Raw genomic sequence first — 24,139 nt, 5'->3', positions numbered from 1 at the left:
TGCAAATAAGTCATGATTTCATTTATTTTAGCATCTTAAATACAGGCAGTAAAAAAGTTTTTTTTAAATATTTCAAGTAAGTATTTTCTTTTGAGGAATAAGTGGTTATTGTTCTGAGCGCATGTTAAAAACCACAGTCACTGACATACATTGTTTTGATAACAAAATAATGTTTAAAATGTGATTTTCAACTTAAACCCAGTACAAATTAATGTTGTTAAATGTTTTGGTTTTAAATTATTCAGTTGGGTTGAGTATTCAATGCATTACAATTTATATGCCCCAATATCTGAAAAAAATACGGAGCACAGCTACATAAACTTTGTTCAACACAATGTAATATACCTCTAAATTTACCATCAAACTACTATTAGCAGTAACAGTATTTATGATGCATAATACATACAAAATACTTGATTCAAAATATCAAAAGCAAGACTGGATGGTTAATTCTCAAACAAATGTGTCTGATAATTGTTTTTAATTGTTTAAAACCGTTTGTCTAGGTCTGTCCTGTTTAGCACGAGGTGAGATGAGTTGTGGTAAAGATTTGTGGTAAATTCCAATGCAATTCTTGGAAATAGGGCAGAATCGGAATTAGTTTTGAAATTGTTTGCAATCTTTGCAATTTTTCTAATGCTTGTGCAAACCCCAATAGTCATGCTGAATTCAAGTAACCTTAATGGATCCTTAATCCCTGTGATTAGCTGTTGTTCCCATAATTTGTTAGACGTAAGCATTCCTCCCATATTGGCTGAGTGTAATTGATGAGTGATGAGACTCTGGTGCAGCAGAATAAACTGTCCCTTTGGTTGGTGGCTGATAGTGGTAAGGCCTGGGAAAGAAAGAACGTGTTTTAGGGTTAAGTAGACACTAAGCAACCCGAAGTTGTCCAAAATTTTACTTTGATTTCGCTTTTACTTAATCAGCTGAGCCCCAATGAAAACCAGTTCTCATTTACAATAACGACCTGGCAAAAGGCATAACTACTGCAAGTCTCAGTTACACATGAACACGATAAAACACTTTGCACAATACAATTGGCAGGAGATCAATAAATTACACCACAACAGGTAATGCATATAGACAGTGATATATACAGTGCCTTGCAAAAGTATTGTAATCCCCGACCAACCAGGATAAAGAAGAGAAGTGGGAGGCCCCTGGTGCACAACTGAGCTAGAGGACAATTGCATTAGTGTCTAGTTTGAGAAACAGATGCCTCACAGATCCTCACTGGCATTTAATAGTACCCGCATTTAATAGTACCAGTCTCAACAACATCAGTGAAGAAGTGACTCAGGGATGCTGGCCTTCTATGCAGAGTTGCAAAGAAAAAGCCGTATCTCAGACTGGTCAATCAAAATTACAGATCCAGATGGGCAAAAAAACACAGACACTGGAAAGAGGAAGACTGGAAAAAAGTGTTATGGACGGACAAATCTAAGTTTGGGGTGTTCGGATCACAAAAGAAAAACATTCATAAGATGCAGACCTAAAGAAAAGATGATGGAGGAGTGCTTGACGCATCTGTCAAGCATGGTGGAGGCAATGTGATGGTCTGGGGGTGCTTTGGTTGTGGTAACGTGGGACATTTTTACAGGGTACAGGTTGTGGTCCAGCTTATGACGAGTACGAAGTACCCACTCAGTGCTCACAGCGTACAATGGATTCTTCTGAGGAGCTTAGCGTAGATAATGCTATAGCCTTTGTTATATCTGAACCGGAAGGTCTTGCTGGATTGAAGGAACATCAAGTTACTGAATTATGGTGCTTTGGTGTACATTGTTGTTGGTTTAATTAGTTGAAGGTGAATCCAATCGCATTTCAATTAACTTGTCAATGGTCATTGGAAACAACCCATGCCAAAATGGTTTGAATCACAGCCCTACCGGATTGATATCTGTGTAACATTTAAATGTAAACTTATAGGGTCAGCCGGCTGTCTTTGCTTACATTTTCTCCTCATTGGTCCCAAGCCTGCATGCACATACTAGACATGAACCTCCACAGATTGCCAGTGTGGCCGAGCACCAGCCAATGTAGAGACCATTCCCAATCTCATACCTGTAATTAAACAACCATGAAACATGTTAGCATACAGTATCTTACTTTCCAGACCAGACAGGTTATTCATGCAAGCTTTACAAAATAAAAGTTCACATATGTATTATTGCATCTTTGTCTGGCGCTAATATAGAATTGGTTCTATTTCAGATGTTAGATGTATCCCACTTTATACTTATTGGTTTTCAACAAACATACTAACCCACTTGGGATATGGAGAGAATGTACAAGATTTATTACTAAGAATTGACAATGAACATTTAATCTTACTATGAATAACTTGAGTTAGTTAAGGGGACACTGTGTAAAATCCTGCCTCTAACATTTAAAAGACATAATTTAGACAATAAAATAGATTGTCCCCTCTTCCCTAACTGAACAAGATCCGAATAGTATTAGCTAGTCGGGGGTTGGTTTAGGGTGAAAGGAATATTACTGTGGTTGTCTAAAACTAATATGAGGAGACAGCTAATGATAGCCGTCAAATGCGGGTAGAATTCGGCTGTTGCGTGTAACCATAGACTGTATATATAATGGACGACGCCCTTTCGCTCTTTTCCATTGGTGAAAAATGAAGCCACCAGTGTCCTGATACGGCGCTGACATCTTGGACTTGCGTCTGCGCAGATAGCGATCTTGGGACCAGTTCTGCGCAGTAGTTATGCGCAGTAGCGAGAAGGAAGTAAAGCCGTAAAGCCGCGAAATCAACGGCGCCACCCCTGTGCCCCGCCCTCACTCTCCCTTGCAGAATGCGCATACCGTAATCAATCGCAAGTCCAAGTACAGTACAACCTTTGCTTGTTAAACCTAGACGATATGTTATAGCCTAACTTACATCATGTTTAACCTTAATTTAGAATAGGCCTAATACAAAAATAATTGGTAACTTCTAGCTAACGATCACCTGCTAGCTATTAACATGGCTATTAACGAGGCTTGTTGTCTTTTAGCTAACGTTAGCTAGCCCATTACATTTATTTACTAATTAAATAGCTTATAAATGTAACTTACCGAAAGAAATTCAAAGATCGATTGGAAATGCCAGATCGGTTAGCACAATGTACTGCAGAACAACCCATTATGTCCGTGTGAAATTATATCAATTATAGAAATTTAGAGATTAAATGTAAAGTTCCAATCTCCTCAGTCCTCCGAAGATTCAGTGGCTCCTCGGCTCAGATAGCTGTCAATCACAGCTGTGAATCACGACGTCACACCACCGTTTTTAGAGCATTAAATAACTAACTAAAAACAAACTTATTTTAAAAACAAACTCTTGAATTTACATTAGCGTGATACAAACTACAGTAAATGACAGAAACCAGCTTCGGAAAAAATATATTTGAAGGGTAATTTAATTGTTTAGTTGATCTCGCGTCCCATTGAATAACATGGGGAGGGCGGGGTTTAAGACCTATACTGGGACCACTCACCAGGGGGCGATCGAGACGTTTTGGCTTCACTTTTCAGGGCTTGTGCGGCACGCTTGCGTGTAACGCAGACACTCTTACTAGCCACTTTGGCAGGTGGCATTCTACATATCTATACACAGGGTTTTTACTGCATTCAAAGCTCTAAGACGACAGCCTTCCCAAATTTTCGCACAGCCTCTGTGTGTTGGCATGGTAAAACATGATTTTGCGCTCATATATAAAATACCAGCGAAACACTGCAGTTAAAATGATGGTAGGAGGAAACTTTTTCAATATTGAGTGTTGCCAGGTGGGGGGTGTTTCCTAATTGGACAATTTTTTATGGGCTTTGGGCAGGTTGATTTTTTTCTGGAGTCTGTGGCGGAATAGTTTTACGGTCAATGAAATCTGCCAATCTTGCATACAGGACCACACGGGTCCAGACATCATGGAGATGAGTGAAGTCGGAAAAACAAGTGGATCCTAGTTTTCTTTTACACCCTAGCATGTCAAAATATTCTATTTAAACTTTATAGCCTCAAACTAAATCTAATCAGCATAAATTTTTTTTTAAGTTTCAGGTGACTTTCAGGTAGCGTAGAATTACAGATTTGTTTTTAAAGAGAGATTGCGAGACAAACGAAGATGACTGGTGAAAAGACCATCAGATTAGGGTATGTGCTATCACCAAAAACCTTAGGCTATACATGCAATGTATAGAGTAAAAAAAGTATAATTAACATTAACAATGTAAATATATGAACGTGAAGATGCTGGATCAGCGACAGCAGCAGAGCCTAGCACAGCTGAAGGAAGTCGAGGGAGATTTACGATGTGGCGTCAGTGCAAGGATGGGGAAAGAAATTACTTGACAAAGCTGTAATTAATACAGCTCTGTTTCGTTTTTTTATGCAAGTCTATATTAACAAGAATGTAGAATAACAAAAATAGACAACAATAATATTGACTGTGATTAATTATAAAGCTGATGAGTGATTTCATATTTCTTTTTAAATAACATGTTAATAGTTCTAGGTTATGTTAATAAATATATTGCTTGCATATTTTGGTTATAATTAGGGAGGACATTGTGTGCATTAGCTGCTCGGGTGGACATGGTCAACATGGCAGGTTTAACACTATAATAGTTGTCTTTTTCAAATGTGTAGCCACGTTATATGAAGTATTTCACAGAGGGGTGTCTGGTAAAGTGGGGTACCACCTTCGCCTAATTTTGAGCCTGGAAAACCCCTGTATGTATGTATGTATGTATGTACAGTGGATATAAAAGGTCTGCACACCCCTGTTAAAATGCCAGGTTTTTGTGATGTAAAAGAATGAGCCAAAGATAAATCATGTCAGAACTTTTTCACTTTTAATGTGACCTGTAATGTGAGGTCATTGGAAAACAAACTGAAATCCTTGAGAGGGAAAAATGAAAACCTTACAATAACCTGCTTGCATAGGTGTGCACACCATCTTATAACTGGGGATGTGGCTGTGTTCAGAATTAACCATGTACAAATTAAAAAATTATAGAAGTCATTACACACCTGAAATCATTTAAAGTGATTCTGGTTTATCAAAAATAAAGTTCTATTAGGATTTTCCTGACATTTTCTTAGTTGCATCTTAGAGCAAAAGCCATTGTCCGCAGAGAGCTTCCAAAGCATCAGAGGGATCTCATTGTTGAAAGATATCAGTCAGGAGAAGGGTACAAAAGAATGTACAACGCATTATATATACCATGGAACACAGTGAAGACAGTGATCATCAATAACTGGATGTCCCTCCAAAATTTATGAAAAGACGAGAAGAAAACTGTTCAGGGAGGCTTCCAAGAGACCTAAAGCAACATTCAAGGAACTGCAGGAATTTCTGGCAAGTACTGGCTGTATTCTATGGGGTAGGGTGGCAAGATTGAAGCCTTTTCTTACAAAGAAAAACATCCAAGCCCGGCTAAAGTTTGCAAAAACAAACATGAAGTCTCCCAAATGCACGTGGGAAAATGTGTTATGGTCTGATGAAACCAAGGTTGAACTTTTTGGCCATAATTCCAAAAGGTATGTTTGGCGCAAAAACAACACTGCACATCCCTACCCATAAAGAACACCAAAGAACACCAAACCCAAAGTGAAGCATGGTGGTGGCAACAGCATGCTTTCGGGCTGGTTTTTCTTCAGCTGGAACCGGGGCCTTACCAGGGTGGAGGGAGTTATGAACAGTTCCAAATACCAAGCATTTTTGGCTTGATCCAGAAAAGCGTGGCTTCACCAGAAAAAGATTAACGTTTTGGAATGGCCCATCCAGAGTCCAGACCTGAATCCAGTTGAACATCTATGGGGTGACCTGAAGAGGGCTGTGCACAGGAGATGTCCTCACAATCTGACAGATTTGGAGCGCTTTGGCAAAGAAGAGTGGGCAAATATTGCCACATCAAGATGTGCCATGCAAATAGACTCCTACCAAAAAAGACTGAGTGCTGTAATAAAATCAAAAGGTGAACTTTTTCCATTTAAGGTGGAAAAAGTTCTGATATGATTGACCTTTGTCTCGTTCTTTTCCATCACAAGAACCTGGCATTTTAACAGGGGTGTGTAGACTTTTTATATCCACTGTATGTACATACACATTTTACAATTGTAATGTCATTGCAATGACAGTAACACTACGAGCTACGTCCCTAAAACTCCCATGAGCACCATGAGTGTTTGAATTTGTTCCATTTGTTTTAAGCCTATTGCCTTGCGTGCCAGTGACCGAACGAGTGAACAAGACAGGCTAAGATGTAGCACACCATAGTCAAATTTAATCAAATGAAATGTAATTTCCCAACAACAAAATGGTGGCTACTGAAAATGCTGAGTGGCTAGTAACTTTGGTAAACCACTAGTCACAGTGGCTGGTGAGCAAAAAAGTTAATGTCAAGCGCTTGTTCCCATTCATTTTGCTTTATTTCCTATTCAAAGTAATTTAATGCATTTTTTTGTAGTGTTATGAGAAATTGAGGAGTGTGAGTATATTTAATCAAGAGGAGTGTGTGGCTACATCAAGTCTCCAACAGACCCTTGATGATGTTAATCAGGTGTCCTACATAACATTTGCTTCACTAAAGATCTGGCACAATAGGTTTGGGCCATCAGCCCCTCCCTCCTGAGCTTACCTGGAGAGGTGTGAAACTGACCTTGAATAGTGCTGGTATATAACTATTTGGTATTTTAAATAATTAGTATTGTATTACTTTTATATATATGGTTTACTATGGCATTCCTCGTTTATCTCCATACTTGTGTTTGTAGGGCTACTGACAATTACACACACACTCACCTAAAGGATTATTAGGAACACCATACTAATACTGTGTTTGACACCCTTTCACCTTCAGAACTGCCTTAATTCTACGTGGCATTGATTCAACAAGGTGCTGAAAGCATTCTTTAGAAATGTTGTCCCATATTGATAGGATAGCATTCTTGCAGTTGATGGAGATTTATGGGATGCACATCCAGGGCACGAAGCTCCCGTTCCACCACATCCCAAAGATGCTCTATTGGGTTGAGATCTGGTGACTGTGGGGGCCATTTCAGTACAGTGAACTCATTGTCATGTTCAAGAAACCAATTTGAAATGGTTCGAGCTTTGTGACATGGTGCATTATCCTGCTGGAAGCAGCCATCAGAGGATGGGTACATGGAGGTCATAAAGGGATGAACATGGTCAGAAACAATGCTCAGGTAGGCCGTGGCATTTAAACGATGGCCAATTGGCACTAAGGGGCCTAAAGTGTGCAAAGAAAACATTCCCCACACCATTACACCACCACCACCAGCCTGCATAGTGGTAACAAGGCGAGATGGATCCATGTTCTCATTCTGTTTACGCCAAATTCTGACTCTACCATCTGAATGTCTCAACAGAAATCGAGACTCATCAGACCAGGCAACATTCTTCCAGTCTTCAACTGTCCAATTTTGGTGAGCTCATGCAAATTGTAGCCTCTTTTTCCTATTTGTAGTGGAGATGAGTGGTACCCGGTGGGGTCTTCTGCTGTTGTAGCCCATCCGCCTCAAGGTTGTGCGTGTTGTGGCTTCACAAATGCTTTGCTGCATACCTCGGTTGTAACAAGTGGTTATTTCAGTCTTCATGATAAAAAATCTATACTTTATGGGTGCTCATGATAACTTATGAGTACACACTCGTACGTACGTCTAAGTGATGTGACCTGTCAAACCTGAGTCCAGCATTTCTAAACAGACTGGGTAGACCCAAGGACTCATGCCATTTTAATGCTAGGCCAGTGACGAAATGATTTGCTACCTTTCCTAGGAACTACCTGCATATTGTGATCACTTACAGCCATGGATATTTACATATATGGAATCAGATTATACACTATGCACAATTATTAGGCAAGTGAGTATTCGGATTGTATCGTTGTTTCTATGCACATGTTCCAGCTCCAAACTGTATAAACTTGAATGATCATTGAATTGAATCATTTTCAGGTGATAGTTATTGGTGTAATGAGGGAGGGTGTGGCAACAGTGAATAACACCTTATATCAAGGTGTGCATAATTATTAGGCAGCTTCATGACCTCAGCTAAAATGGGCCAAAAAAGAGATTTAACTGACACGGAAAAGTCTGAGATTTTAAAATGCCTTTCAGATGGATGGAACACTCTTGAAATAGCTAAACTATTGAGGCGTGACCACCGGACAATCAAAGATTTTGTTGCGAATAGTCAACTGGGGTGCAAAAAATGCTTGGAGAACAGATGCGAATTAACAGCAAAAGACTTGTGAAGAATTAAATGTGTAGCTACCAAGAACCCATTATCCTCCAGTGCCATCAAATTCCAGAGCTGCAACGTACCTGGTGTGTCCAGAAGTACAAGGTGTCAAGTGCTCAGAGACATGGCGAAGGTCAAGAAGACTGAAACACAACCACCACTGAATAATATTTTAAATGTACTGTATAGATTGGGCAAATAAATACCAGAATATACTTTTTTTCAAGGGTTTTATGGACAGATGAAATAAGTGACTCTTGATGGACCAAATGAATGGGCCCGTGGCTGGATCACTAATGGACACGGGCACATTTTCAGTCAGGCACCAGCAAGATGGAGGAGGGGTACTGGTATGGGCTTCTATAATTAAGGATGAGGTAGTTGGGCCTTTTCAGGTTGAAGATGGAATGAAACGCAACTCCCAAACCTACTGCCAGTTTCTGGAAGATACTTTCTTCAAGCAGTGGTACAGGAAGTAGTCTTCAGCATTCAAGAAGGCCATGTTCTTTATATAGGACAATGCTCCATCACATGGATCCAAGTACTCCACTGGTTGGCTAGCAAGCAAGGGCCTCAAAGATGTCTGAATAATGACCTGGCCCCTCCCTTCCTCTCCTGACTTAAATCCTATTGAGAATTTGTGGGCCCTTCTCAAACATGAGATTTACAGTCAGGGAAGACAATATACCTCTTTGAACAGCATTTGGGAGGCTGTGGTTGCTGCTTTAGCAAAAGTTGATTGTGAACAGATCAAGAAACTGACCGACTCCATGAATGGAAGGCTCAAGGCAGTTATTGAAAAGAATGGTGTTTATGTTGGTCACTGAATATTTTTTAAAAGGACAAACATTTTAATTTTCATTTTGTGTTACTCATTTGTTACACTTAAAACATTTAGAAAAAAGACGAGAGTTGGGAGAAATAATTTGTTTAATTAGTTGCCTAATAATTCTGCACACCAATTGTTGCCTAATAATTCTACACTTTTATGTATTCCCCCGGAAAAAGATCAAAACTCACTTTTCCTTTGTTAAACGTTCAGGTTTAAAGTTCAATTATATTTTGGATTGACTTAGAGCATTGTGTTTGTTCAACAATAAAATAAAACTTGAAGAATATGATTTGTCTAATAATTGTGCACGCAGTGTATATACACACACACACCAATCAGCCATAACATTATGACCACCTGCCTATACTCCACTAGACCTCTGAAGGTGTGCTGTGGTACCAAGATGTTAGCAGCAGATCCTTTTAGTCCTGTAAGTTGTGAGGTGGGGCCTCCATGGATCGAACTTGCTTGTCCAGCACATCTCACAGATGCTCGATTGGATTTAGTTCTGCAGAATTTGGAGGACAAGTCAACACCTTGAACTCGTTGTATTCCTCAAACCATTCCCGAACCATTTTTGCTTTGTGGCAGGGCACATTATGCTGCTGAAAGAGGCCAATGCCATCAGGGAATACTGATGCCATGAAAGGGTGCACATGGTCTGCAATGATGCTTAGGTAGGTGGTACATGTCAAAGTAACAACCACATGAATGGCAAGACCCAAGGTTTCCCAGCAGAACATTGCCTGAAGCATCACACTGCCTCTGCCGGCTTTCCTTCTTCCCATTGTGCTTCCTGGTGCCATGTGTTCTCCAGGTAAGCAACGCAAATGCACCCAGCCATCCACGTGATGTAAAAGAAAACATGCTTCATCAGACCCGGCCCCCTTCTTCAATTTCTCCGGGGTCCAGCTCATGTGCTCATTCTAAGCGCTTTCAGCAGTGGTCACAGGGGTCAGCCTGGGCACCCTGACTGGTCTGCGGCTATGCAGCCCTATAGGCAACAAACTGCGATGCACTGTGTGTTCTGACACCTATCAATGCCAGCATAACCCTTTTCAGCGATTTGAGCTACAGTAGCTCGTCTGTTGGTTCAGACCACACAGGCCAGCCTTCACTCCCCATGTGAATCATTGAGCCTTGGCCGCACAAGACCCTATCGCCAGTTCACCGCTTTTCCTTCCTTGGACCACTTTTGATAGATAATAAACACTGCAGACACCCCACAAGGGCTTTAGTTTAGGAGATGCTCTGACCCAGTCATCTAGCCTTCACAATTTGACCCTTGTCAAAGTCACTCAGATCCTTAAGCTTACCCATTTTTCCTGCTTCTAACACATCAACTATGAGGACAGAATGTTCACTTGCTCCCTAAAATATCCCACCCACTGACAGATGCCGTAAAAACGAGATTATCCATGTTATTCACTTAACCTGTCAGTGGTCATTATCTTATGGCTGAACGGTGTGTATATATATATGGTTATCATGAAAATGATATTCCCTTGTACTCATCTTCTTAGTTGTCCCCCCATTAACCTTCTAAGTGGTAAACTGTCAAACACCCTTAAAACATTTTTGTGTACATATGTATATACCGTGCTCCAAAAAATAAAGGGTACACTGAAATCATATATCGGGTATCGATTAAACAAAATATATTAAAGATCAAAATCTTTATTGTATATTGTGGAATGTGTAGAGAACAAAATGACGTAACAATGGTCAGTGGAAACCAAAATCACCAACCGATTGAGGGCTGGATTCAAACTCATCCCGAAAATAAAAGTATACAATTGAAGTCAAAGGTTGTCCCAACTTGCGTGAATTTCGTCTTGGCAATTCATAATGTGACTCAGTAGTGTGCCTGCATGCACTCTTGACAACACCTGAGCATGCTCCTGATGTTCCGGCGAATGGTGTCCTGGGGGATCTCCTCCCAGACGTGGATCAGGGCATCAGTGAGCTCCTGGACAGTCTGTGGCGCTACTTGGCGGGATCAAATGAACCGATGCATAACGTCCCAGAGGTTCTCAAGTGGATTCAAGTCTGGGGAACGTGAAGGCCAGTCAATGGCATCAATGCCTTCATCATCCAGGAAATGCCAACTCATTCTGGCAATATGAGGCCATTGTCCTGCTCGAGGAGGATCCCAGTGCCCGCTGGACGAGTGTAAGGTCTGATGATGTGAGTATTTCATCTAGCGTGTGGAGGTCTGTGCGACCCTCAAGGATATGCTTCCCCAGACCATCACTGAACCGCCGCCAAACTGGTCATGCTGGATGATGTTACCCGCAGCATAACGTTCATCACGTCTGTCACGTGGTCAGTGTGAACCTGCTCTCATCTGTTAAGAGAACGGGGCGCCAATGGCGGACTTGCCAATTCTGGAGTTCTCTGGCGAATGCCAATTGGCTGTGAGCACAGGTCCCACTAGAGGATGTCGGGCCCTCATGCAACCCTCATGTAGTCTGTTTCTGACAAGTAGCCTGCTGGAGATCATTTTGTAGGGCTCTGGCAGTGCTCCTACTGTTACTCCTCACACAATGGGGAAGATACTGGTCCTGCCACTGGATTGATACCCTTCTACGGCCCTGTCCAGCTCTCCTCATGTAACGGCCCATCTCCTGGTATCTCCTCCTTTCTCTTGAGACTGTACTGGTTGACACAGCAAACCTTCTTGCAACGGCACGTAAGGATGTGCCATCCAGGAGGAGCTGGACTGCCTGTGCAACCTGAATGGGCTGCAGGTACTGCCTGCATGCTATTAGTGACAAATACACTAACAAAATGCAAAATTAGAGTAATAAGTGCACCTGTTGTCACTTTCATTTGCACCAAAACAGGTGACACTGATTCACAATCTCTTATGCTTCCTAAATGGACAGATTGATATCCCTGAAGTTTAATTGACTTGGTGTTATACTATGATGAATGTGTTCCCTTAATTTTTTTGAGCACAGTATATTTAAGGTATTATACTACACACACTTTTATTTAACACTTACTACCCTTTAGTTTGACTTTCCGGTATCTAAGACTTGCACCATACTGTATGACACCTGTAAATGGCTAAAATTTGAGGTTTTAAGAAGAGATGAAGACTTTGGGTCTCTGCAATTGTAGAAATTATATTTACTGTATCTGTATCTGCCTACCTGTCCCTGCATACTTACTTGGTCCCTGCATAATCTGGGTTAAAGAACTCCTGGGTGATGTTGGAAGCATACCAAGACACCGAGATCAAGGAACACATACCTGTAGAAGACATACAAATAAAGCATTAGGACACTGCCACAAACAATCTAATGATGAATGCCGTATAGTTTTTTTTTGCATGAGAAGGTTACCCTGGAGAAGGAAGGACACTCCCCCGATCCCAGCGATCTTCCCCTTCAGAATGTAGTTCTCTCCTCCTATTTTGGAGCACTTCATCCCCACCAGAGTAGCCAGGATACCAAACGTCCCAAACACGATAGCAGTGATCATCAGAGCCCGGCATGCCTGGATGTTGCCTGTACAGGTTATTAATGACAGCCTATGGGCCATGGCCAGAGTGGCACACCATAAAGGGACTAACGTGGTGGGAGTCAAATACAATAAGATTTGAGAAACATTCTGTTGCCTCAGACAGTAATTTGATGCAATAGGATTAATACCCTACGAATGCTTGACCCACTGCCAGGCCACCATGTACTGTTTTTGAATCAGCTTCAAAACTATCATCACATCCATGAAGACGTTGAATGAAGAATGTTGTTGTATGCTTATATAAAATGATATTCACGTAAAATGCCACTTTAAAGCACCAATTAAGTAGGCACCAAATGCCTGAACTTTAAATGATTTGCTAGTAATTTCAAGCAAACAATTAAGGACATTTCTGCAGAGTATATAATAGTATATCAGACTATTTTTTTTTCTGAATGAGTTCTTACCAGTGTTCATTGGTAGGTATCTAGTGCTACTTGGTTTATGCTCGCTCTCTCAGAATTTAATAAGGCGTCTGATCCCTGCTGACCCAGGCTTTTGCAGAGGTGAAACAGTCAGGGTAAAGAACTAGCCAAAAACAGGTAGTTGCTACAGAGGGAGCTGCAGATCCTGTGTTGTGGGTGGGCATTCTGAGGCAGTCCTCACCCTACACAACTTCTATGCCCCCCAAATAAAAAACATGTCTGAATGACAATTTGCAAGATTTTATTTTTGCATGATACATTTCTTTATGTTGTTATAACACAAATGTATGTATGTATGATCATGAACACATTTTAAATTGGGATTACTTCAAACTGGGACCTTGTATCACTAACGAGTCACATGAGACCAGGGAGGGAAAATGGCTAATTGGACCCAATTTGGACATTTTCACTTAGTTTAGACATTAATGGCTATGTGTTGTGTTATTTTCGAGGGGACAGCAAATGTACACTGTTATACAAGCTGTACACTCACTACTTTACATTGTAGCAAAGTGTCATATCTTCAGTGTTGTCACATGTAAAGATATAATCAAATATTTGCAAAAATGTGAGGGTTGTACTCACTTTTGTGGGATACTTTACACTACAGTTCAAATGTTTTTGAAAAAAGCCATATCTTGGACTGGCCAATAAAAAGAAAAGATTAAGATGGGCAAAAGAACATGGACACTGGACAAAGGAAGAATCCCGGTGCCACCTCTTATATATTGAATATATACAGTACTGTGCAAAAGTCTTAGCTACCTGATAGTTGAAGTATGGCCATTTATTTGGGTAGTGTTTTAATTAATATATATATATAAGTATATTAATTTAATGTTTTTTTTTTTTTTACTATCCAAATAAATACATACGTTTGACTTTCAGGTGCCTAAGACATTTGCGTATGTATAAACCAAATGTGACAGATTTGAATTGGAGTGGTAAAAAGTGAGTCTGACTGAGTCAGGTGAATGGGAAGAAAGTGTGTTTTTGACATGAATTGGTCATTGTGCAGAAGTTGCTAATCAATATTTGTGGGTTGAAAAACGTGCCCGCACATGGAAATCAAATGCACGTCCAACACATTTGTTTTACCTCTGGGCCTAGGGAGTTGTCGACAGTCATAGAATTTCAACAACACAAAGACATCACCACTTATATTCTGAGAGAACAACTGGAGCCTAACTCAATCCTCACTACTCACCCATTGTATCCCTTTATCAGCCCTAACACTGTCTAACAATAAGCTTCCAGAACTCATACAAACTTAGCACAACAGTCCAGTAACCAGACCCAGAACAACTCCCCCAAAACAGCACATTCTTCTTTTAAGATAGGTGTAACAAGACCTCCCCAAGATCTACACATCCAAGCCTCAGAGGACCAGTGGTGCAATGCTGAGACTTTCAGGAAAGCATTCATCCATGAGGCATTCATCCTGTGTCAACAAATTGGAAATGTCCTTTATTGATAGGTATTTCTGTTAAAATGTGTCTTTGAAATTGAAATGTTTGGTTAAAAGCTTATTGAAGCCAAGCACATTGTTAGGTTATGTTGCCCCTTCAATGAAGACTGTAGCATGCAGGGCTGCGGAAAAAGTTGCTCAGCATTGACAATCTTAAGGCTAAAAGTCTTCAGAGACCTTGATATTTCTGTTTCCACTGTACCTAATGTTCTCAAGAAGTTTAAGGCCCGTGCCACTGTAACCAACTTACCTAGATGGAATGTTAAGGCAAGAGAAACCTAGATGGAATGTTAAGGCAAAGAATTGTTTGAATGTTGGAGAAAGCACCTTGATCAACTGCCTAACAGATTCAAGCTGACCTTCAGACACAGTATGTCAACTTGCGTCATCCATCGCTAACTCAATAAAAGTGGGTTGTATGGTAGCAGACCCAGGAGAACCTCACTGCTGAGAGACTGACATATGAACTGCATTTTTCCAAAACACACCTTAACAAGCCATAATCTCAGCTGTGACCATATTCAATATTTTTGGTAAAGAACATCATCTCTATGTTTGTAAAAAAAAAAATTAAGCCTTCCCCACAGTCCTACAATCTCTTGTACATGTGCATGGCATCATAAAATTTGAAGAATACCAAGGTATTTTAGAGCACAGTATTGAACCCAGAGTCATGGGTCTCTGTCGAATGTCAAGGTCTCCCAGCAGGACAGTAACTCCAACACACTTGAAAACACTCCCGGGATTGTTTAAAGATGCTGGCTTATTCTGAAGTGGCAAACAATGAGTCCACATCTAAATCCTATTGAAACCCTGGAGCAGTTTGTATAGAAGAGTGGTCCAAACTGCCAGCACAGAGATGCAGGAAACTCATCAATGGCTAAAGGAAATACTTCATTGCAGTTATTTTGGCCAAAAGCTGTGCTACAAAATATCAATTCTAGGGTATCAATCACTTTGTTAATGCCATTTCTGTGTATTTTCTGATTTAAAAATGTTTTAGTTTCTAAATAAAAAATAAAGATTCTATATATTAATATTAACATTGAAATAAAGAATTGTGGATATCAAACGCTTTGGTCAGTAGAAACCTATTTGTAGAGACATTTGTGAGTTATTTGAAGAAAGGGCAAGGGTGTCAATACTTTGGCCACAACGGTACAACTACCCTAAACTAAAAAGGTGTTTGCTCAGTAACTGAAGGAAACTACTTTGGGCAAAACAGTTGTCAGGAACTCTGCCACACATCCTTAAAGATCATAACAACCCACCCTCATCCCGAGAAGCCAACTTATACCACCTGAACCTATCCAGGGAGTCTAACAAAAACCTTAAACCACCTGCCCTCATTCAGAGAGTCTAACCTTACTCAACCAAAGGCCAAGAGAACATTATACTTTCTGCCCCCATTCAGAGAGGCTGGCGAAACCCTACACTATGTCTCATCTAGGGAGACAACACAATTCTACACCATTGGGCCCATTTAGAGTGGAAAATACCCTGCCAACTCACTGTGGGTCATGTGGAGAGAACAACACCCCAATTAGAAGGGACCAAACAGTCCAGTGAGACAGCTATTCTGACTTCTGACCAAAAATAGCAAAATAATTGATTAGTTCATGCTAGGTAATAATTTCAAATTATGACAAATAACAAAATATACAAAATTAAAGATACATTTAAAAATATGTCATTATGATTTCAGTTTTAGACAAGCTAACCAGGAAAGGGTTACAGGGCCCATTTTACAGTCAGTATCACAATGGATGAAACAAAGTTCATAAATTAAGCAATTTGCTAATCTCTGATAATATTAATATATTAGCCATTTCTAAAACTCATTTAGATAGCACTTTGATGATCCAGCAGAAGGTTGAAAAGGATATAAAGATATAAGGATTTAGCAAACTGTAAGTATTTGAATATTTGGTAAGGTTTCTGATACTAGAGAGATACTTTTTTACTTGATAGTTTACCAGAGAAGCCTTCTCAACTACCTCTTAAGGCACCCCCCTCTGTTCTAAAATGTGTATTCTGTTGTAGGAATTCATTTATTCCCCACTATGATAGTTTTACAGAACACAGTTTTATTTAAATAACCTTTTCATTTCATAAACCATTTTCAGTTTTCACTAGCAATATGCGCTATGCTTTGGCCAGACCACTGACATGGAAAGTATAGAAACTCACTGAAAATGTTGTTTACCTGGTAAATAACATGGCTATGTTGTTGCATGTGAGATGTATGTAGTTGATTCACAACCACACACATTTTTCTTTTCTGTTTATACTTGGGAGCAGGATCAGACTTCATACGTCATCACTTATTCTACTCCAATACAGACCGAGCAAGACATTGTCTATATACCTTAGTAGTCATGGGGAGTATCTGTCAGGAATGTGCACTACATAACCTTGGGAATGTAACGTGTGACAATTAAGAATGGAATCTGTTTACACAATAAAAAAAATTGCTTCTGATGCAAATCTGGTTTTGGTAATCTAGATAAAACTTAGCATTGTAATGACACATTAAGATATTTACACTTTATCCCCTCATTAAACTCCAGGGGCCGGAATGACCTATTTTATGCTTATTGTTGCGCTTCCTGTGCCCTCTCCATATGCTCCCTTTCTATTGTCCACAGTGCAGCCAGTCTGTCTTGCATTAGAGTTCAACTGGTGTTCTGTGAGGAAATGGTTGCACTTCCCATGCCTGTTTAGCGAGGTCTAGTATTGAACAGCACAGCTTCCCTGTGCCTGTTGATGCCTGTGGCCCTACACTGTGAGCAAACATAGTTGGGTAATAACATGTCTCTTCCCATCGTGCTCTGTCTGTATGTACAGTGGGGAGAACAAGTATTTGATACACTTCCGATTTTGCAGGTTTTCCCACTTACAAAGCATGTAGAAGTCTGTAATTTTTATCATAGGTACTCTTCAACTGTGAGTGACGGAATCTAAAACTAAAATCCAGAAAATCACATTGTATGATTTTTAAGTTGCATCTTATTTCATGACATAAGTATTTGATACATCAGAAAAGCAGAACTTAATATTTTGTACAGAAACCTTTGTTTGCAATTACAGAGATCATACGTTTCCTGTAGTTCTTGACCAGGTTTTCACACACTGCACCAGGGATTTTGGCCCACTCCTCCATACAGACCTTCTCCAGATCCTTCAGGTTTCGGGGCTGTCGATGGGCAATACAGACTTTCAGCTCCCACCAAAGATTTTGTATTGGGTTCAGGTCTGGAGACTGGCTAGTCCACTCCAGGACCTTTAGATGCTTCTTATGGAGCCACTCCTTAGTTGCCCTGGCTGTGTGTTTCGGGTCGTTGTCATGCTGGAAGACCCAGCCACGACCCATCTTCAGTGCTCTTACTGAGGCAAGAGATCGTGATACATGGCCCCATCCATCCTCCCCTCAATACGGTGCAGTCGTCCTGTCCCCTTTGCAGAAAAGCATCCCCAAAGAATGATGTTTCCACCTCCATGCTTCACAGTTGGGATGGTGTTCTTGGGGTTGTACTCATCCTTCTTCTTCCTCCAAACATGGCGAGTGGATTTTAGACCAAAAAGCTCTATTTTTGTCTCATCAGACCACATGACCTTCTCCCATTCCTCCTCTGGATCATCCAGATGGTCATTGGCAAACTTCAGACGGGCCTGGACATGCGCTGGCTTGAGCAGGGGGACCTTGCGTGTGCTGCAGGATTTTAATCCATGATGGCGTAGTGTTACTATTGGTTTTCTTTGAGACTGTGGTCCCAGCTCTCTTCAGGTCATTGACCAGGTTCTGCCGTGTAGTTCTGGGCTGATCCCTCACCTTCCTCATGATCATTGATGCCCCACGAGGTGAGATCTTTCATGGAGCCCCAGACCGAGGGAGATTGACCGTCATCTTGAACTTCTTCCATTTTCCAATAATTGCGCCAACATTTGTTGCCTTCTCACCAAGCTGCTTGCCTATTGTCCTGTAGCCCACCCAGCCTTGTGCAGGTCTACAATTTTATCCCTGATGTCCTTACACAGCTGTCTGGTCTTGGCCATTGTGGAGAGTTTGATTGAGTGTGTGGACAGGTTTCCTATATACAGGTAACGAGTTCAAACAGGTGCAGCTAATACAGGTAATGAGTGGAAAACAGGAGGGCTTCTTAAAGAAAAACTAACAGGTCTGTGAGAGCCGGAATTCTTACTGGTTGGTAGGTGATCAAATACTTATGTCATGCAATAAAATGCAAATTAATTATTTAAAAATCAAAACCTGGTCAAGAACTACAGGAAATGTATGCTCTCTGTAATTGCACACAAAGGTTTCTGTACCAAATATTGTTCTGCTTTTGTGATGTATCAAATACTTATGTCATGCAATAAAATGCAAATTAATCATACAATGTGATTTTCTGGATTTTAGTTTTAGATTCCGTCACTCACAGTGTACCTATGACAAAAATGAGTACCTATGACAAAAATGACAGACTTCTACATGCTTTGTAAGTGGGAAAACCTGCAAAATCGGCAGTGTATTAAATACTTATTCTCCCCACTGTATGTACTTGTTCCTATCTGTTTCAATTTGTTTAATGCACAGTGCATTTAATGCATATCAACTGGGATATGAATGGGGTTCCCTGGCCGGTCAGAAGATTTGGCAAACCATTTTTAACTTGTGCCAAACACTGTGCCAAAAGTATGCCTGGGTCTTGCAGCTGGGCGGTGCCAAACTGTCCCATTAGCTCCTCAGGAAAATGGAAGTCTTGACTGTCTGTTTGACCCAAATAGCCGTTTCGACTCTGGGGCCTCCACTCTCCATGAGAAATGATGTATCATTCCCTGTAGTTTCCTGGAATACATGTCTCAGCCTCTAAATTATGTTATATATAATTTTGTGATAACTACTGTTTTCCAAGACGCATGACGGTTTGACACTCTTGGTAGTGTAAAACACTACACATGTTGCTCGCTTGCAGTGGAAAGCAGACACAAAAAGGACCCAAAAGGTTTTCAAACTTCCAGGTGCAAAAGTGTATTATTGGTTAACTATAATAAATGAATTAGTCAATATTTGTATGTAGCTAGCTAGGAAAATTAATACTTCACATGTTGACATGCTAGATAACAAAGAAAGGAAAATGTGTCCAGCTAGCCAGCCAATTGCACTATGCTAGTCTGTCACATGCTGATTTAAATAATACAGAGGTTATGCCAACTTGGTACATTTTTCAAATAAAGTTTGGTTTAGTAATATACAAATATTCTTAATAGGCAAAATTAGTTTCACCAGGTATTCAAGCAGCTAGCTAAGGATGTTTGGTCTTTGACATATTGGGAACCATACTGATGAGCATGAAATGTAAGTGGACTTATTGCTGAAGTGTTTTTGTTTGACCTAGTTTAAATACACTTACAGATGATTGCAAAATAAACATAAATGCAATGTGTGTTAGTTACATTAAATCTGAACAACTTTCAATAGAAAATTACAGCAGTTGAAAACACTTATGTTTTTTAGTTGTAAATATTGAGGTTGCAGCTAGATCCATACAAGACATTTTACCTCACCATACCCACCCATACCGTATGTAACTGTCTAATATAAGTGTATAGTGAGAGCAATCCTTTAAAATAATTTCTTAATTTGTCGTTAGAGGAGTGTTAATATGCTTAGAACAGAAACTCCAGATCGAATGTTATGTGTTATCTTTGCTTGAAGAAGAAATCCATTTTGAATTTGATTAAATGTTTAGAAAACGTTTATGCACAGACTTTGTTTCCAGAGTGGTAATTTTGAGTCTGTTGACAAAATGTTGTTACAAGGCTGTTCTATCTTTAGCTTCTTATCTGATCTGTTTGGCCAGCTAGCAGATCCACTGTCTCCTCATCCTTGCTCTCCTCATCTGTCTCTTATTCTCTGGACTTCTCCTTCAGCTCCTCCTCCAGATCCTTCAGGTTCTAAATTTTTTCAGGGTCAATGTAATCTGTAGTGTTGTGACCTTCCCATATTCCAGGAATCATGTCATATTTCTCATCTTGATTAATCAGACTCCAGTATTTCTGGAGGTCAAGGATATAATCATCTTAAATTTCAACCTCATTTGTATCTGTACTAGGTTAAGTGGTTTCCAGAGAATAAAAAACAACTTTGAAGATTAACAATTATTTATCAATTTACTTTTTGTCTGCATAGGACTGAATTAACAGTGTTTATAAGACAAAGATAACCTTATAACAACACTATAACAGTATAATAGCACATTTATTAGCTAACTATACATGTATAATCTCTTCAGACATAACAATAGCTGTCTGGAACAAGCCCTTTATGGGAGCTTTCAAATGAACAGTGTGAAAGTGTTAGAGTGAAACATCTTAATTCATGATTGTTTAAAATCCCAGCCATCTGAGTCTTGTATTTAAGGCTTAAAATCTTGTATCTGGAACTGGGACTCTAATGTGTATCTGATTTATTTACGGAGGTCATCGCTAGTCAGATTGCATTCAGGCATGTTAAATACATTTCAGTAGTTGAAAAAGATTAGTCACGATTTTAGGTTTGTTTGGATTCTGTCATCAGTCCATGTTTTGCATTACTCTGTGACAACTGCTGGTATAAAAATGGCTTTAAAATATGCATTAATTTATTAATAAAATATTGTCAAAGGCCAACTGCATACAGACAACTTATTTTTTTCCCCATCTAGTGTACCTTGATACTACATTTAGTAGTATATTTTATGCATCACATATCTTCCATTTCACAGTGATGGAGCCCACTGTAATCTGGGGAATGTTCAAAGCTTTTTTCTTTATGTTTAACCTTCCCCAGATCTGTCTAAAAAAAAATTCTCAGAGGTCAACAGAGGTGGCTTGGTTTTTGCATCAACATTCACTGTGAAGTTTGACTTTATTTTGATAAGTGTTTGCCTTTGTAAATCGTGTCTAATCAATTTAATATTTTGCACTGATGGACTCCATTCAAGTTCTAGATACTGTATATCTCATGGATGATCAAAGGACACAGGATGCATCTGGCCTGAATTTGGAGTATCATGGTAAATGGTCTGAATACATCTTCAATTAACACATGTTTTTTCTTTGTCATTATATTCCTCAAAGATTTATGTAGAAATATATACTGTATATTTATTCAATTAAAAACTTAAGTCTATAACTCAATGTGTCGAGAAAAGTGAAAGGATCTTAATACTTTCTGAAGATACTGTAGATATGTGTGCATTTGGACTCAGGTCTTGTATAAGATCAAAACATTATTAATTATAATTCTCAATGTCTTATCTGTCAATCAAGTCCTCATAATTTTCCTCACTCAGACAACAATGTATATATATGACAAAGTAACATTTCCCATATCTAAGTAACTTAATTGTTACCCAATCAATGTTGTTATACTTAAGAATGATTAGTACAGGAAGCAAGAACATTTTAATAAAAATCTCATTACATTACATTAATGAAGTTAAGTAAAACTGGACTCCCGAAAAAGACTGTAAAACAACTGCAGCTCATTCAGAATGCTGCTGCTAGAATGTTAACCAGGACCAAGAGAACAGAGCACATCACTCCGATTGTTAAATCTTTGCATTGGCTTCCAGTCAGTTACAGAATAGATTTCAAAGTGGTGCTTTTAGTTTATAAATTTATGATTGGTTTGGTACCCGACTACATTTCTGATATGTTTGCAGAATATAAACCGAGCAGGGCTCTTAGATCCATGAACACAGGTCAGCTAGTAGAGCCCAGAGTCCAAACTAAACATGGAGAAGCTGCGTTTAGCACTTATGCTGTACACAACTGGAATAAACTACCAGAAAATCTTAGACGTGCCGCAAACGTATACATTTTTAAATCCAGGTTAAAAACACTTCTCTTCTCACGTACTTATGCCTGAGCACTTAAACTTAACCACACAGTTTAGCCTTATAGCTTCCTTAAGTTTTTATCCCATTTTTTATCTTTATGTATTTTTTATTATTAGGATGTATTAATTTGTTTTGATGTTTTCATTTGAGTATTTGTTTTTATGTTATTGTACTTATATTATATACTCATATATTTTTCTTTGTAAAGCACATTGAATTGCTTCGATGTATGAATTGTGCTATATAAATAAAGTTGCTTGCTTGCTACAAGAAACCCTTTGCCATTGATGTTTGATGGTTCCTCACTTTAAAGTAATGGGTCAAGAAAAACAAATCCATAGTTACATTTTCTTTAGAAACTACCTTTAGCCATTACTAACTAATTGATCAGCCTGAGATAGAGGTGATTTGGCAGTTAAAATAAAAACAAAATACCATCAAACCAAATATGGATATCAAAACCAAATATGGAGTTGATTTCTAGTGATTTGGGTTATTTCTAAACATGCTCACATAACTTCCAGTTATTATTTTTAACTAGCGATGGCTATAATATTAATAAATCGTAATGGCTGTTTACAGTAAACTGAACTATCATTTACAGTTTCTCATACTTTTGCTAGCATGAGGAACATCAAATTAAACTCTCCAGGACAGAGCCTCTGCTAAATTACTATTATGCCCACCTATTTTGTTTCAGTATGTTTTTGGCTGAGGGTAATCAGTATGAACATACCAAAATCTTACCAGACAACATCTTGTTTTTTTTGTCATTTGCTTAAATAGGGTAAAATATTCCCAAAATAATCTAAGCATTTTAATCACTACTCTTAAGTCAGAATAAGGACAATTTAAGAAAATGCTTCTGTTATGCTATTGCTAGTGTTTTTGTTGTTTTTAATATTGTTCATTTGTTAACTCAATATGCTTACCAGGCAACGCCAAAAGTGATGGAAAATCTCGACAGTTGTAGATCCCTGTCGAGTCACTGGCACACGACATCCACAGATTCTCGTAGATTGCTGAGGTAGTGATCACGCTGCCATCGGTGGTGGATTCCTTCCAACACGGATTGTTCAATGACAAGAAGATCATCACCCAGCTCACAAAACTAAATAGAAGTGCTACAACCTCTGTGATTTCCTGGGACATCTTCAACAGAATATTTTTAAATTAACAATTAAAAGATTGTGAGCGCAGGTCTCTGTTCTCTGTACTCCGGACTATAGGTTCCGAGGAGTAAAATTACTTCCAGGTTTTCTTAATGTACTCATAGACTATTTTGAACCTTGATCCAGGCAGCCTTTTTATCCACTGAGCTCCATATAATCTCACCGGCCATCTCTTTCTTCTCACATAAGGGAATGGTTGCTTGTTTGGTTAAGGAGATATACAGTTGGGCTCGTAAGTTTGCATTGTGAAATTATGGCATTGATTTTGAAAATATGAATTTTATTTAGGGATAGTGATAGCCCTTTATTGTCACATAGTTGTTTGGCTCCTTTCTAACTCATAATTATAATAGAAATCCAAATGGCCCAGATCAAAAGTTTACATACCCTTGAATGTTTGGCCTTGTTACAGACACACAAGGTGACACACACAGGTGAAAATGGCAATTAAAGGTTAATTTCCCACACCTTTTAAATTGCAATTAGTGTCTGTGTATACATAGCCAATGAGTTTGTTAGCTCTCACGTGGATGCACTGAGCAGGCTAGATAC

General features: G+C 39.3%; 1 protein-coding gene across 1 annotated transcript; it reads right to left on the bottom strand.

Annotated features, from left to right (window-relative positions):
* Nucleotides 1-726: 726 nt before the first annotated feature.
* Nucleotides 727-23,567, bottom strand: LOC105010803 (claudin-15-like). The gene is made up of 5 exons (XM_010870420.3): nt 23,348-23,567; nt 12,453-12,617; nt 12,279-12,360; nt 1,957-2,067; nt 727-835 (listed from the first exon to the last, which is right to left on the bottom strand). Exons 1-5 carry the CDS (start codon nt 23,565-23,567, stop codon nt 727-729), a joined length of 687 nt encoding a protein of 228 aa, XP_010868722.1.
* Between the last annotated feature and the right edge of the window lie 572 nt (nt 23,568-24,139).

This window comes from Esox lucius, chromosome 7 (genome assembly GCF_011004845.1).
Source record: "Esox lucius isolate fEsoLuc1 chromosome 7, fEsoLuc1.pri, whole genome shotgun sequence".
Classification (NCBI taxonomy): Eukaryota; Metazoa; Chordata; class Actinopteri; order Esociformes; family Esocidae; genus Esox; species Esox lucius.
Note: the sequence above shows the minus strand (reverse complement) of the source record. Positions and strands in the feature narration are given on the sequence as shown.